Here is a 14,348-nt window from a genome sequence, read left to right on the forward strand (position 1 = left end):
CTTCCCTCTAAAGTTTACAGTTTTTTCTCTTAAACATAACTCCAAGGCATATAAAAAAAAGTACTTTTTATTTTCAGTCTATTTTATTTTCATTTTTCATACAGTCTTAATTGAAGACTCAAAGGGTCAAAGAATGAAATTAACTTTTTTTGTATTCAGAGATATAATTTATCAGAGTAAATATGGATAGCTTCAAATATAAAATGTGATTTCTTTTTAAGAAGGGGAGAGATTTTTAAAATAATGGTTTTATTGGAAAGGTTTTGATAATTGTTCTGGGCCAAAAGTTAGATCTTCATCCATTTTGCGTCTCAAAGTTGGTTATGCAATTTTGACACACGTAGGTGAATTTTTTTATTTGAAAGTCTCATGTGTATTTTTTGTTTGGCACAAACTACTGATTGAAATATATTTCACTTTCCATGACATTTCCTATATACACCAAAGTCTTCTTTATCTATAGAGATTATATACTATAAAATTGAGAATGCTTTTTCTTGAGAAACATTTATGCTATACTTTTAAAAAAGATATCTCAAACTCATTTGTGATCCTTATGTTGATTATTGTCTAGATAAAAGGTTAATGTTGTCGTCTTTTCATAACCTTTTTACATAATCTTTAACTGCATCGTAGGGAGGTACGACTTGGGAGAAATGGGGTAGAAGAAATCAAACAACATCCTTTCTTTAAGAATGATCAATGGAATTGGGATAACATAAGAGAGAGTAAGTCAATACATTTAAATATTTCCATTCCACATTTTAAATTGATTCTTAATTTGAATTAAGAAGCATATTTCATATACTTAATACTAATTTTAAAATTGAGAGTTCCATTTCATATTTGTTCAGTGGCAATATTTATAACTAAATTCATATTACCTCAGTATTTTAGCAAACTAAGCATACGATAAATATGTATTTATTAGCAATATTTCCCAATACTTTTATAAAAACATAGGTTTCTTTATTTTTCATGTTAAATTTGATGGATCTCAATAATTTTCAGAAAGGGGAAATATAAACTTTTAATTTGAAGAGTAAGAAATACTTAAAGAATATAGAAAAATGAAAACCAAAGAATGTATATGCAACATATTGCTGTTTGTAATTTTAATGCCTAGAGTAATATCATATTGCTTTTTTTGTTTAATTGGTTTATCTGTATTTAAAACTGCTTTAAGAAAAAAAAATAAAACTGCTTTAATGTAGTAATAAAATATTTAAAAATTTTAATTCTTTGAAATGATAAAATGTTACTAAAATTTTCTATAGTAAATCATAGATGTTATTAATTATATATTATTGTACAGCATGTTAATATTAATATAATATATTGTTCATAATGCAAAACAAAATAGGGGTAGTTTATTTTTTTATTATGAGTGAAATAATTTCTTTCTTTTAATAGCGGCAGCTCCAGTAGTACCTGAACTCAGCAGTGACATAGACAGCAGCAATTTTGATGACATTGAAGATGATAAAGGAGATGTAGAAACCTTCCCAATTCCTAAAGCTTTTGTAGGAAATCAGCTGCCTTTTATAGGATTTACCTACTACAGAGAAAATTTGTATGTGATTTGTTTGTTACATTTTTATTGTTTCAGAGTCTAGCTATAAAACATTGTCTTACTTTGGTACTGGATTGTTTTAAAAAGTATTAATTTGTTTTAAACTTTTGAGTTTTTCTAAAAGGACTATCAAAAGAGTTATTTTTAATTTAATTTCATTTTATTTCTCTAATGCTATATGACATTCATTTACAAATGAATGCAAGGCAATGCTCTATATTATTTTGGGCTACAGATAAGACCAAATACTTGCTTTTGAAGATTGTCAACTAATGAGGGATATGAGAAGGTTATATACTCATAATGAAGGGTAGAATGTGATATTTGCTCTAAGAAAGGGACCCCAAAACATCTAAGATGCTTTGGAAGAAAAATAAAAGTCATGTTTGTTTGGGTTGAGGGTAGGGAGAAGTTAGGCAAGACCTCAAGGCAGAGATGGCATGTTAGCCAAATTTAAAGATAAGAAAGGGTTTTTTGAGTGGCCGAGATGTGGGGAGGTGAGTAGTGGAAGCAGAGTTTGGAATGTAAGCATACATTGAGAGCAGAGTAGTGTAATCCAGTGGGGCTCAAACATAGGATATATATTAACTGGCTTATGACCATTTGGAGGACTTGATAAGACTGTGGTTTTCTTGCCAAAACCGGTTTGGCTCAGTGGATAGAGCGTCGGCCTGCGGACTGAGGGGTCCCGGGTTCGATTCCGGTCAAGGGCATGTGCCTGGGCTGCGGGCACATCCCCAGTGGGAGATGTGCAGGAGGCGGCTGATCGATGTTTCTCTCCCATCGATGTTTCTAACTCTCTATCTCTCTCCCTTCCTCTCTGTAAAAAATCAATAAAATATATTAAAAAAAAAAAAACCATTTAAAAAAAAAAAAAAAGACTGTGGTTTTCTTGCCCAAATCCATCTAGCACAGAGCCTGGCACAGGTCATTCAATACATGTTGGTTGACTGAAGTGATTTTTGGGGGTAAGATTAGAGAATAGATTGAAGTTGGAGTTTAGGGGAAGAATAATGCAATAGATGATTGTTGTGTGCTAAGGGACTTTTGACTTTATAGGCAGTGAGGAGCCACTGAAGTGTTAAATAGTTGAGTGAAGCATTAAAGACATTGGAGAAACTCTTTGGTCCTTCCATGTGTAATGATGAGGGTGACCAACCATTATGATTTTCCCAGGACTAAGTAGTTTCCTAGAATGTGGCGTGGGACTTTCATCCTAAAACATTTTTCTCTTTAAAACTTATAAAATCCAGGCAAACCAGGAAGACTTGGTCACCTGTTACCAGTAGTGTTCTCAAAACTATCGTAATGCTGACTAAAATGAAGGTGTCCGTGCCAGGAGAATCCCACGAATGTTTATAGGCAGTGAGAAGGACCCAGTTAAGAGAGAGATTGACAAAAGTGATCATTTTATGTGTTAAGCCCTTATCTTTGAAAAGGAGGACAGAAGTCTCTTTCTAGAAAATGTCTAGAAAAGAAGAATAAAATAGTTACAGAACTTGAGATGAAGAGGAAGCAAGTATAGTTTCATTTAGAGACTCCAATCTCAACAGTGTTAAATAACAGAATATCTGGTAAGAGTGAGAGGCAAGAAAAGTTTAGCATTTTATTTTTTATTATTTTTAATATATTTCTTTATTGATTTCAGAGAGAGAGGGAGTGAGAGAGAGAAACATCAATGATGAGAATCATTGATCGGCTGCCTCCAACATGTCCCCTACTGGGGATCGAGCCCGAACCCAGGCATGTGCCCTTGGCGAGAATCGAACCTGGGACTCTTCAGTCCGCATGCCAACGCTCTATATCCAGTGAGCCAAACCAGCTAGGGCAAGTTTAGCATTTTAAATGATGGAAAGTCTAAATATCCAGAGGGGAAAATGTTGCTTCATTTAAAATAAATTGAAGTGGAAAGACAAAGATCTTTGTGATTATAATTTAATTCTGAGAAGTTGGTATTAGAAAATTGATTAAAATTACATGTAAAATAATTTATTTTCCTGCCTTTTCTTCTAGGTTATTAAGTGACTTTCCATCTTGTAGAGAAAATGATTCAATACAAACAAGGAAAAATGAAGTATGTACAAATTTTACTTCTCTATTTTAATCACATGTCCAAATATTTTAGTAATGTCCATGCATTTTTAAAAGTTTCTTTGATGCTACTTTTTGAATCATTAGATGGTATTCTTTATTGCAATATAGTCCAACATAACATTAAACTAATTAATTTCTTTGACAAATGTCATTGTGTAAGATACAATGGCTAGTAAAACGATGAATTATACCTGGTTTTAGGCTTAGTTTTAATACCAAACATGACAGTAGGTTAATGAACAGCTATAATACCAGTTACAAAATGTTATAATCTTAGTTCTATAAAAGTACAGAAAATAAGTTGTAAAAGTATAGAAATAATGGAGAGATTCAAATTTTGAGTATTTAGCAATAAATTCATATAAAGGGTGATTTTATCAAACAGTTACAGTATTTTGTGAGGCTAACCATTTTTCTCTTCAAAACTTATAAAATCTAAAATATTTGGTTGAATAACTTTGGTACAGTTTGTGTTTTAGGAATTTGATAAAGCAAAACAAGCATTTTAATATTTTCTGTTTTTTTTTTCTTTGTTTTAAATAGGAAAGTCAAGAGGTATGTTGATGTCATATATCTTGGAAAAACTGAGACAACAGACTCATTACTCTAGCAGTGTTTTGATATAGCCTTATTCCACTTAGCATTTGGAACACTACATCTCCCAACAGAAGTTCTCAACCTTTTTTCTACCAAGTATCCCTTTTATTATTGCTCCTATGGATCTGTCATTTAAAATGTATATTATGTATTTTTATGATTTCATTTATCAAAGACATAATTGGCAGCAATTAGCATGTGACAACTAGTGTGATCAAATTATATTAATGCAATAATAATTACATTTAACTAGTTCATTGGTCTGTATATTCTTATTAGGGGAAAAATATAGTTTTGTTTAATGTATATGAAATTTTTTAAAACCGTGGAGAACCTAATCACTAGAAAGAATAGTGGGAAGAATATTGGCCTTGGAATCTCAAAGACTTAGGTTGAGTGTTTTTGTTCTGCCACTTATTAACTATGTTGTCTTGGCCCAGTTATTCATCTTTTTTGGATTTTAGTTTCTTTATTGAGTAGGTATAGTACTACCATCTTTTTAGGGCTTTTTTTAAGGATTAATGAAACCACATTTGTCAAGTGCCTGCCACTGTTCCTAAGACATGAAAAGAACTCGAAAGTTAAAGCCTTTATAAAAGTAATAATGCTCCAAAAGTGGATTATTTAATACTTTCTGTAACTTCTCCCTCTCCCTTCCTCTGAAATAAATAAAAATATATTTTTTAAAAGAATGACAAGATGACTTGTAACTCATTATTTGTCATTTACTCAATAAAATTATTGATTATAACTCTTTACAGTACAGTGCCCAGCACTGTAGAAAGATATATAGAAGAACTTATATTCTTATTTTTAAGAATACTAGTATATTTGAGCATGCTCAATCAAATTTTCTGAATATTTGCTTTGTATATGGACCTTTTATAAGCACAAATGGTAACAGTATTTTTACATAAATAATCTGCAGAAGAACAGTGGAGGCTATCCTTTATTCCTAATGAATGAGAAACTTGTATCAGAAGGTTCTTATTCACATGTTTACGTAGTGTGGTTGTACATACATGTTTACTATCCTAGACAGAAAGTAAGAGATGGGGGATTGCCCCCTGTCAATAAAAGCCACATTAGAAGGTATAAATATGGTACCACTATAGAGGAGATTAAATTAAGCTAAAAGAAAAGAGAAGCTTATCATTGTTTTCTTTAAGCCTCTCATCTTTTAAGTGTGACCAAATTTTATAATTATAATTTCTTTTCTGACAGATTCAGAAAAAACTATACACATTAGAAGAACACCTTAGCACTGAGATACAAGCAAAAGAGGAAATAGAGCAGAAGTGCAGGTATATTTTGTAGATAATTGAATAGTATATTATAAAATTTAAGTTTAAACATATTACTAAAAATGTAATTATATGATTATTTTTAAATTTATACTAAATTATTTTATTGTAAATTAGGAGTAATTTTATTTACAGTTTCTTTTGAAATTCTTTAGATCTGTTAATACTCGCCTAGAGAAAGTAGCAAAGGAGCTAGAAGAAGAGGTAAAGTTGCTCTACACTTCTATTTAACATTTTTGTTTATAAAAAGTTTTGATTCCTAGTGTTCTCTTGGTACCATATTAATATACATCTTGGTTTATGATAAAATCTACCAGTAGCATGGGTGGATAGGACTAAAATTATAGGATAATCATGATAATAGGCTTCATTTTTGTTGTGTTTTTGCAAAACTTGAGTTAATTTAGCATGTGTAGATATTTAAAGTAAAAAAAAAAATTGCATTTGTATTAATGACATGGCTTAAAAACAAAGTGACCATTGTTTCTTTTTTAAAATTTTTATTCCTAACATTTTTGACCCATGCTTTTATCACGTAAAAATGGTTCAGTGGTGACAGAATGTTATCGACAGTTTGACTTTCAATAGTAAACAAAACACAGTGTTAAGAGTAGTGTGCTATTTTTAAAATATGGAAAACAGTATTGTAGTTTTAATAATATAGCAGTTACAGCTTTTTATGTTTTCTTATCTGCTTGAAATAATTGAAATAGTTTTTGTTTTATTATAATTTTTATACATGCTTTTTTCTGATAATAACTTGAAGCACTATTTCAGATTACCTTAAGGAAAAATGTGGAATCAGCATTAAGACAATTAGAAAGAGAAAAGGCGCTTCTTCAGCACAAAAATGCAGAATATCAGCGGAAAGCCGATCATGAAGCAGACAAGAAACGGAATTTGGAAAATGATGGTTTGTGGTATAGAATATTAAATACCAAGAAAAAAATTAAGTGTGTGTGTATGTGTGTGTTATGTTGACTCTTGCCACTGAAATGCTTTTTATCATAGTTAACAGTTTAAAAGATCAACTCGAAGATTTGAAAAAAAGAAATCAGAACTCTCAAATATCCACCGAGAAAGTGAATCAGCTCCAGAGACAAGTAAGTTGATCTCAGTTTGTAATAAGGATATTGAATTTCATTTATGACTGCCCATTAACAGTTTTGTCAGTGTTACTAGAGGATTTTACCTCTAATTTTAAAGTGAAATCATTAAGAAGTATTTTTAGGTATTTGTTTATTTTAAGTACTTTGTAATGGGGTAAGAAATTGAGGTATTTTCATCATATACACCTGTGTTTGTTTGTTTGTTGTTGTTTGATTTGAATGGAATGACAGCTGGATGAAACCAATGCTTTGCTGCGAACAGAATCTGATGCTGCAGCCCGGTTAAGAAAAAGCCAGGCAGAAAGTTCAAAACAGATTCAGCAGTTGGAGTCTAACAATAGAGATCTACAAGATAAAAATTGCCTGTTGGAGACTGCCAAGTTAAAACTTGAAAAGGAATTTATCAATCTTCAGTCGGTTCTAGAATCTGAAAGGAGGGACCGAACCCATGGATCAGAGATAATTAATGATTTACAAGGTATTAACATAGATATTGCACTTGAATTCATCTTAATGATTTATATTTTGGAAATAACTTTAGATGATGGATAATGTACTGGAGTAGCACATTTCTGAATATGTAAAGTTAGGGTATTAGAAGTACATTAATATGAAATTTTGTGAGCAAAAGATTTACTTTCAAATAGTTTGAAGTATTTTAAGTATCAAGGTGCCTCCCAAGGTAGTAGATTGGGTTCCAGTTGCATTAACTATAAAGCAATATCTCAACTATATCATCTACACCAACAATTATAAAACTTCTCCTCATAAATACCAATTTCAGAGTATGAGGTGACATCCAAATTTTTTACTCTTAATATATATATATATATATATATATATATATATATATATATATATATACACACACACATACATACACATACATACATACATACTAGAGGCCCGGTGCACAAAAATTTGTGCACTGGGCGGGGGTGGGGGGGGGGAAGGGCCCCTCAGCCTGGCCTGCGCCCATTCACAGTCCAGGACCCCTTGGGGGATGTCCACCTGCTGACTTAGGCCCATTCCCCGGGGGATCAGGCCTAAGCTTGCAGTCAGACATCCTTCTGGCAGCCAGGGAGCCCTCAGGGGATGTCCGACTAAAGGCTTAGGCCCCCAAGGGATCAGGTCTAAACCGTTGGCCATTCTTAGTGCTGCCACGGAGGTGGGAGAGGCTCCTGCCACCACCACTGCGCTGGCCAGCCATGAGCCAGCTTCTGGCTGAGTGGCACTCCCCATATGGAAGTGCACTGACCACCATGGGGCAGCTCCTGCATTGAGCATCTGCCCCCTGATGGCTAGTGCACATCATAGCAACCAGTCATTCTGCCGTTCAGTCAATGTGCATATTAGCCTTTTATTATTATTATATAGGATGTCCCTGTTTCCCCCCTTTTGACCCCTCTACCCAGCTCTTACCCCCCACTTCTCTCTGGCCATCACCATACTGTTGTCTGTGTCCATGGGTTGTGCATATATTTTCTTTGGCTAATCCCTTCTTTAAATTCACTTCTTAAAATTTTTATTTTCAGATAAGTGCTTATAACTGCACTATTATATATTTTCTATTATATCATTTTTAGAATTAAGATATTTTTTAATTGAACCCTTGTAAATTTTAGCACAATTTAATAAATTATGCTAGAAGCAGTTAGGAGATTTTTAATGTAATGCAGATACATTTCAATTAATATTTTATTTTTAATTTTTTAATACTTTAATTTGAAATAATCTCATACATGTAAAAAAAACTATTAAATACTACAGCACATTTTTAAAAAAATATATTTTACCGATTTTTACAGAGAGGAAGGGAGAGGGATAGAGAGTTAGAAATATCGATGAGAGAGAAACATCGATCAGCTGCCTCCTGCACAGCCCCTGCTGGGGATGTGCCCGCCAGCAAGGTACATGCCATTGGCCAGAATCGAACCCGGGACCCTTCAGTCTGCAGGCCGACACTCTATCCACTGAGCCAAACCGGTTAGGGCTCTACAGCATATTATATGTACCCTTCACCCAATTTCTTAGGTGTTAATAATTTAAACATAACCATTATACAACTAACAAAATTTGGAATATATTTTTCTTATAATCTCTTTAATGTTACTTAATCCATTTACTTTGTTTTTGTTAATCTTCACCCAAGGATATTTTTCCATTGAATTTTAGAGAGAGTGAAGGGAAAGGGAGAGACACATTGGTTGGTTGCCTCCTGCACATGCTTTGATAGGGACTGGGGATCAAGCCAGCAACTGAGGTACATGCCCTTGACTGGAATCGAACCTGGGACCCTTCAGTCCATGGGCTAATGCTCTATCCACTGAGCAAAACAGGCTGCAGCTTAATTCATTTACTTTTAATCTATATGTGTCTTTATATTTAAAGTGGGTTTTGTTTTTGATTCACCCTCATAATCTTTTAATTGGTACATTTATGCCACTGACTTTCAGAGTGCTTACTGATAGAGTTACTACCATATCAGGCGGCTTCTGGGGCCGGCCTGCCCTGGATGGCGGCACGCTGGCGGCTCGTGCTGTCCCACCCTGCCTGCAGTATGCAAATTAGCCGCCATCTTTGTTGGCGGTTAATTTGTGTATCGCGCTGAATAGCCAATGGGAGGTGTGGCGAAGGTACAGTCAATTACCATGTTTGTCTATTACTAGATAGGATACACATACACACTTTGTGGATTTATTGTTCTTTTAAATGTTGCAATATTAGGTAGAATATCTGGCCTAGAAGAAGATGTAAAGAATGGCAAAATCTTATTAACAAAAGTTGAGATGGAGAAGAGACAACTTCAGGAGAGATTCACTGATTTGGAAAAGGTAAAACATATTAATCTTTATATTTGTGTAAGAGTTTCAGATTGGAAAACTTATTCTAAAATAAGAGAAACCTTTTATTACTGCATACTTATGGATTCTTATATTTAGACTTGGTTCTGTAGACTAGGGACATGTATATATATGTATGTATATATATATATGTATTTTTTTATATATATATATATTTTTTTTAATCTTCACCTGAGGGCATGTTTCCATTGATTTTAGAGAGAGAGGATGGGAGGGAGAGAGAGAAACATCGATGTGACAGAGATGCATCAGTCGGTTGCCTCCAGTACGCATCCCAGTGGGGGATCGAACCCCAACTTGGGTATGTGCCCTGTCTGGGAATTGAGCCTGCAACCTTCTGCTGTATGGGACAACTCTCTAATCAATTGAGCCACACTGGCCAGGGCAGGATATATATTTCTTAAGGTTGCCATAACCCTACATAAGCAGCTCTTAGTATGTTAGATGCTTAGGGAGGGACTCTCCTGGAGTGTGTATAATGAGGATGCTTCTCTCTAGAGGTCCAAGGAAAACTCTCATTTTCTCTTATAACATGTCATAAAAATTATACATAGTTACGACTTTTGGCATTCAGAAGTTTTTCTTTAAAAATACTATAAGCTAGGGATAATTTCTAGACTCTGTGAAGTTAATATTTTATTCTGTTTACTCATTTTAAGTATTTAGTATGTTCTATGTGGTAGAAATATCAGGATGCAGTCTGTACTTTTAACAATTTTACAGTCTAATGGGTAATTTCTAAAGTAATAGTAACTCAGAGATAATTATAAGGCAGTATGGTAAATAGAATGATAGAGGTATGAACAAGGGATGGAGTAGGTGCACAGGATGAATTCCTGACCTGACAGGGCAGGGTTGGTTGACAGGGCACATTTTGAGTTGGGGAGGAAAGCATGAGCAAGGCACAGAGGGTGGAAAATAAAAAAGGTCTAGTCTGTTTATTTAAGTATAAACTGTTCAATATTTCTGGAGTATAGAGCAGGGGCAACAAATTTCAGTCTTTTAAGGGAAAGACAGTAAATACTTTAGGCTTTGTGGGCTTTAATGTCTCTGTTGCAACTACCCAGTTTTGCTGCAATACATAAAGGAGTGGGCATGGTTGTGTCCAATGAAATTTTTAAAAAATGGCAGGCCAATACAGTCCTCCTGTAAGAGTGAGAATTTAGTGGCTAGAGTGAGGCTAGAGAGCTAGGCATGAGCTAGATCATGCAAGATTTTGAATATTCTGTTAAGAAACTTAGTTTCTTTAAGTACTGGACTGGCCACTGAAGATCCTTTTTTTTTTTTTTTCCTTTTAATTGATTTCAGAGAGGGAGAAAGAGAGAAACATCAGTGATAAAGAGAATCATTGATTGACTGCCTCCTGCACGCCCCCCCCCCCCCAACTGGGGATCAAGCCCGCAACCCAGGCATATGCCCCTCATCGGAATCGAACCTGGGATCCTTCGGTCTGCAAGCCCACACTGTATCCACTGAACCAAACCGGCTAGGGCGCCCGCTGAAGATCTTTAAGTTGGTAGATCACTGTATATCAGGAGGAGAACAGATTTGAGGGGTATAAGACAAGTCAGACTCTTTCAGTATTCAGATAATGGAGACTTTTGTAGTGCAATGGTTAAAAGGATGGGAACTAGAGGTGAATCTGAGAAATAATTTAGTAAAGGAATATTTGGCAGCAATTAGTAATTGGTTAGATGTGGCATGTGAGTAGTAAGTACTCAAGGATGTGTTCGGGTTCCTACTTTGTGAAGAAATATGGAATAGTGCCATCAATTTATTTTAAAGAAAGGAAAAATAGCTCTTTTAGAGGAAACCATGATAAATCAATTTTAGTCCTAAGTTGTGAGGGGCCTGTGAAACAGCCAAATTAGGATATCTATAAAGCAGTAAGTTATGGTAATAGAAGCTAGAATTATTTGCAAGTCATCGGTATAGAAGTAGCTAAAATCATGCAAATGGAAGAGCCCATCTGGGAAGAATTTGTTTAGAGCAGTAGTTTTTCAGGACAGAGACTTGTGAATTATTAGTTTGAAAAAATTATTTCAGCATTAAATATTTTACTTAAAACACAAAAGAAATATCTATATTTATGGTACAAACTATAGAAAACAGAATTAGGAAATCTTTCAAGAACATAGAGAAAATAAACTGATTTCTGTTATTAAAGATTCTCAACTTAAAACATGTCTCCTACATGTTGAAGATAAGTGTGAATGGTAGAGGATCCTGAGATCTTTTAAGATAGAGCAAAAGGAAACATTTGATATGTTTTAAAAGTTTAAGATATAATAATATAGGAAGAGGAGAAGCATTGGCTAAAGAACACTGCCTCCAGCAAACACCAATGTTTAAGTCTACCAGACCTGAGGCCCTGAACCTAACTGTCCCCTATACCTGGGCTCCTGAGCATTAAAGAGAAAAAACCAACATGATATAGAAAGTTGTTAGTTACATACAAACAAGTGGTTAGAATAAGATGGAACTTGGAGACATTGTAGAAAATAGGTCTACGCATTTTTTTCACGTACTTGGCAAAGTACCGAAAATTAGGTATAGCGGCAGATTCGGAAATTACCGAAAAATCGGTACAGCGGTCTGGTAGGGTTAAGCAGTGATTTGGGGGTAAACTTCACAAGCAACAGAAAAGATGAGAGCAGAATGGGGAGAACCAAGTGAATTCAGTGTCAGGTAGGTCAAGGAAATAGTTTCAAGGGCAACAGTGAGTTCAAGTGAGATAAAGACTGAAAGGTGTCTGTTGAATTTGATATTGAAAATATCATTGGTCACTTTATTGAGATCAAACCATCTCAATACAGATCTCAGAATAGTAGAGCGGAGTTGTGGGAGGTTAATATAGTGGGAAGAGAACTGGTAGAGTTATGTAGATAACTTATACAAGCAATTTTAATGAGTAGAAAGGGGGAAATATTGGACATTCTTGGTAAGTGTATTTAAAAAACCTTTGTAAGCTTTTGAAATTGTCAACAGTCTATTTGTTGATAGCTGCCATTTTCATGTTTAATAGGAAAAGAACAACATGGAGATAGATATGACCTATCAACTAAAAGTTATACAGCAGAGCTTAGAACAAGAAGAAGCTGAGCATAAAACTACAAAAGCACGGCTGGCAGATAAAAATAAGATTTATGAATCTATTGAAGAAGCTAAATCAGAAGCCATGAAAGGTATGCATTTTTATAAGAGGGTTTTCTAGCATCATCTTACTACGAATTGATTCTGTATTCAATTCTTTGGTTTTGAAAATATTTGTTTATATTTTATTGCCAAATACTGGAAGAGAAACACTATTAGGGAAGCTTTACATATATAACTCCACCTTCCCCTTTAGCAATAATTTCTAAGACAGGAAGGCCCCCAAAAATTACTAGATTAAAGAGAAATTACTATTTTCATGATATCGGAAATGACAGGCATGCAGAATGTGAAGTTCTCAGATTTGGGGGGATATGCTCTTTTTTAATACTTAGTTTAACATTCCATCGGCTTATGTTTCTTGCCACTTTCTTCAAGATAAAGATTTTAAAATAATAGCTGAGCTAACTAGAATAGAAGCTCACTAAGTATTTTGAGCTCTGGCATGATGAAGGTATTAGTTAGATTTGGTCAAAACCTTACAATACTAATGAATATAGGGTAAGATTAACAAAATTAACTTTTTCATAAACCAGCTTGTATCTTGGAATTGTTTTAAGCTAATTACTTGTTTTCCAAACTGTGTTTATAATTATGATGGATTTGCAGTTACAATAGAAATCAATATTCTTATGAAAGATTCATAAAACTCTTAATAGAAACTTTATTTCATATTGAAATATAACATTTATGAATAACTTAGCAAAAAATAGGCTTATAATTATTTAATGTATTCATGGTGGAGATTTTTTGGTTGATATTACTTTAAGGCACTAATTCAGGATGATAAGAGATGAAATGGCTGTTTTTCTGTCTGTGACCTAGAAGACAGATAGGAATTTCTTTTGAAGTATAATTTGGTGCAATAAAATGCAAACATTTTTTTACATTTGTAGTGCACAATGTGTGACTAGCACCCAAAACAAGGTATAGAATCTGTCTTTTCATCACCTCAACAAATCCACGTATCACTTACGCCTCTTTTTATTTTTTCTCTGCCTACATTAGGGTGATTGTTTTTTTTAAATGTGTATATTCATTCATAGGTTATTCTCTGAACTGATGAAAAGAAATTCAGTATAATAATACCTGCCATTTTTTTTCAAACTCCTTGTTATAACACTAACATAAGATACATGATGTTAGTATTTGAAGGAGTGCACAAAACGTAAATGTTATAGGTGGTGATCAAACCTGGCTCTAAAGCCTTGGATCTTCTCACTGCAGATCATTACCTCCGTTGATTAAGAATATGCCTTCGCCATCAATGAATTACTAGCTATGTGACTTTGTCTGGTTACATAACTATCTGTGCCTTGTTTCCTACAAAGGGGCAATTAAAGTATTAGGTTGTTGTGAAAACCAAGTTCAGTGATACATGAAAAGTGCTTAGAAATGCTAGCTATTAATAGCATGTGAAGAATAATTTCATTTTCCACACTTTTGAAGACAGTTCATTAAAAACTGAACATTCATAGGTTTAATTTTTACTTAACATAACTTTATAGTAAATGATAATTCGATGTTCAGCATTAGATATGAAGGAGCAGAGGAACCTAGTTGGATTTGAACAGATTTTTAAGTATAAAAAAGTAAGTAAAGATTAATCATAGTCCTAGTAATCAGTGTTATACTTTTTATTTTCTCAATTTTG

At 33.9% G+C, this 14,348-nt stretch overlaps 1 protein-coding gene across 1 annotated transcript in view; it reads left to right on the forward strand.

Moving 5' to 3' along the window:
* ROCK2 (Rho associated coiled-coil containing protein kinase 2) overlaps window positions 1-14,348 on the forward strand; it is a gene marked incomplete at its 5' end in the record, with an annotated part of 87,692 nt that overhangs the window by 52,140 nt on the left and 21,204 nt on the right. Inside the window, 11 exons of the mRNA XM_081100832.1 lie at window positions 637-728; window positions 1,414-1,573; window positions 3,587-3,647; window positions 4,211-4,222; window positions 5,489-5,568; window positions 5,724-5,772; window positions 6,346-6,481; window positions 6,580-6,671; window positions 6,909-7,155; window positions 9,405-9,511; window positions 12,567-12,726. Coding sequence (XP_080956958.1) covers window positions 637-728; window positions 1,414-1,573; window positions 3,587-3,647; window positions 4,211-4,222; window positions 5,489-5,568; window positions 5,724-5,772; window positions 6,346-6,481; window positions 6,580-6,671; window positions 6,909-7,155; window positions 9,405-9,511; window positions 12,567-12,726 — 1,196 coding nt within the window. The remainder of the gene's footprint in view (window positions 1-636; window positions 729-1,413; window positions 1,574-3,586; window positions 3,648-4,210; window positions 4,223-5,488; window positions 5,569-5,723; window positions 5,773-6,345; window positions 6,482-6,579; window positions 6,672-6,908; window positions 7,156-9,404; window positions 9,512-12,566; window positions 12,727-14,348) is intronic.

The sequence above is a fragment of the Myotis nattereri genome (genome assembly GCF_964212035.1).
Source record: "Myotis nattereri genome assembly, chromosome: 10".
Classification (NCBI taxonomy): domain Eukaryota; kingdom Metazoa; phylum Chordata; class Mammalia; order Chiroptera; family Vespertilionidae; genus Myotis; species Myotis nattereri.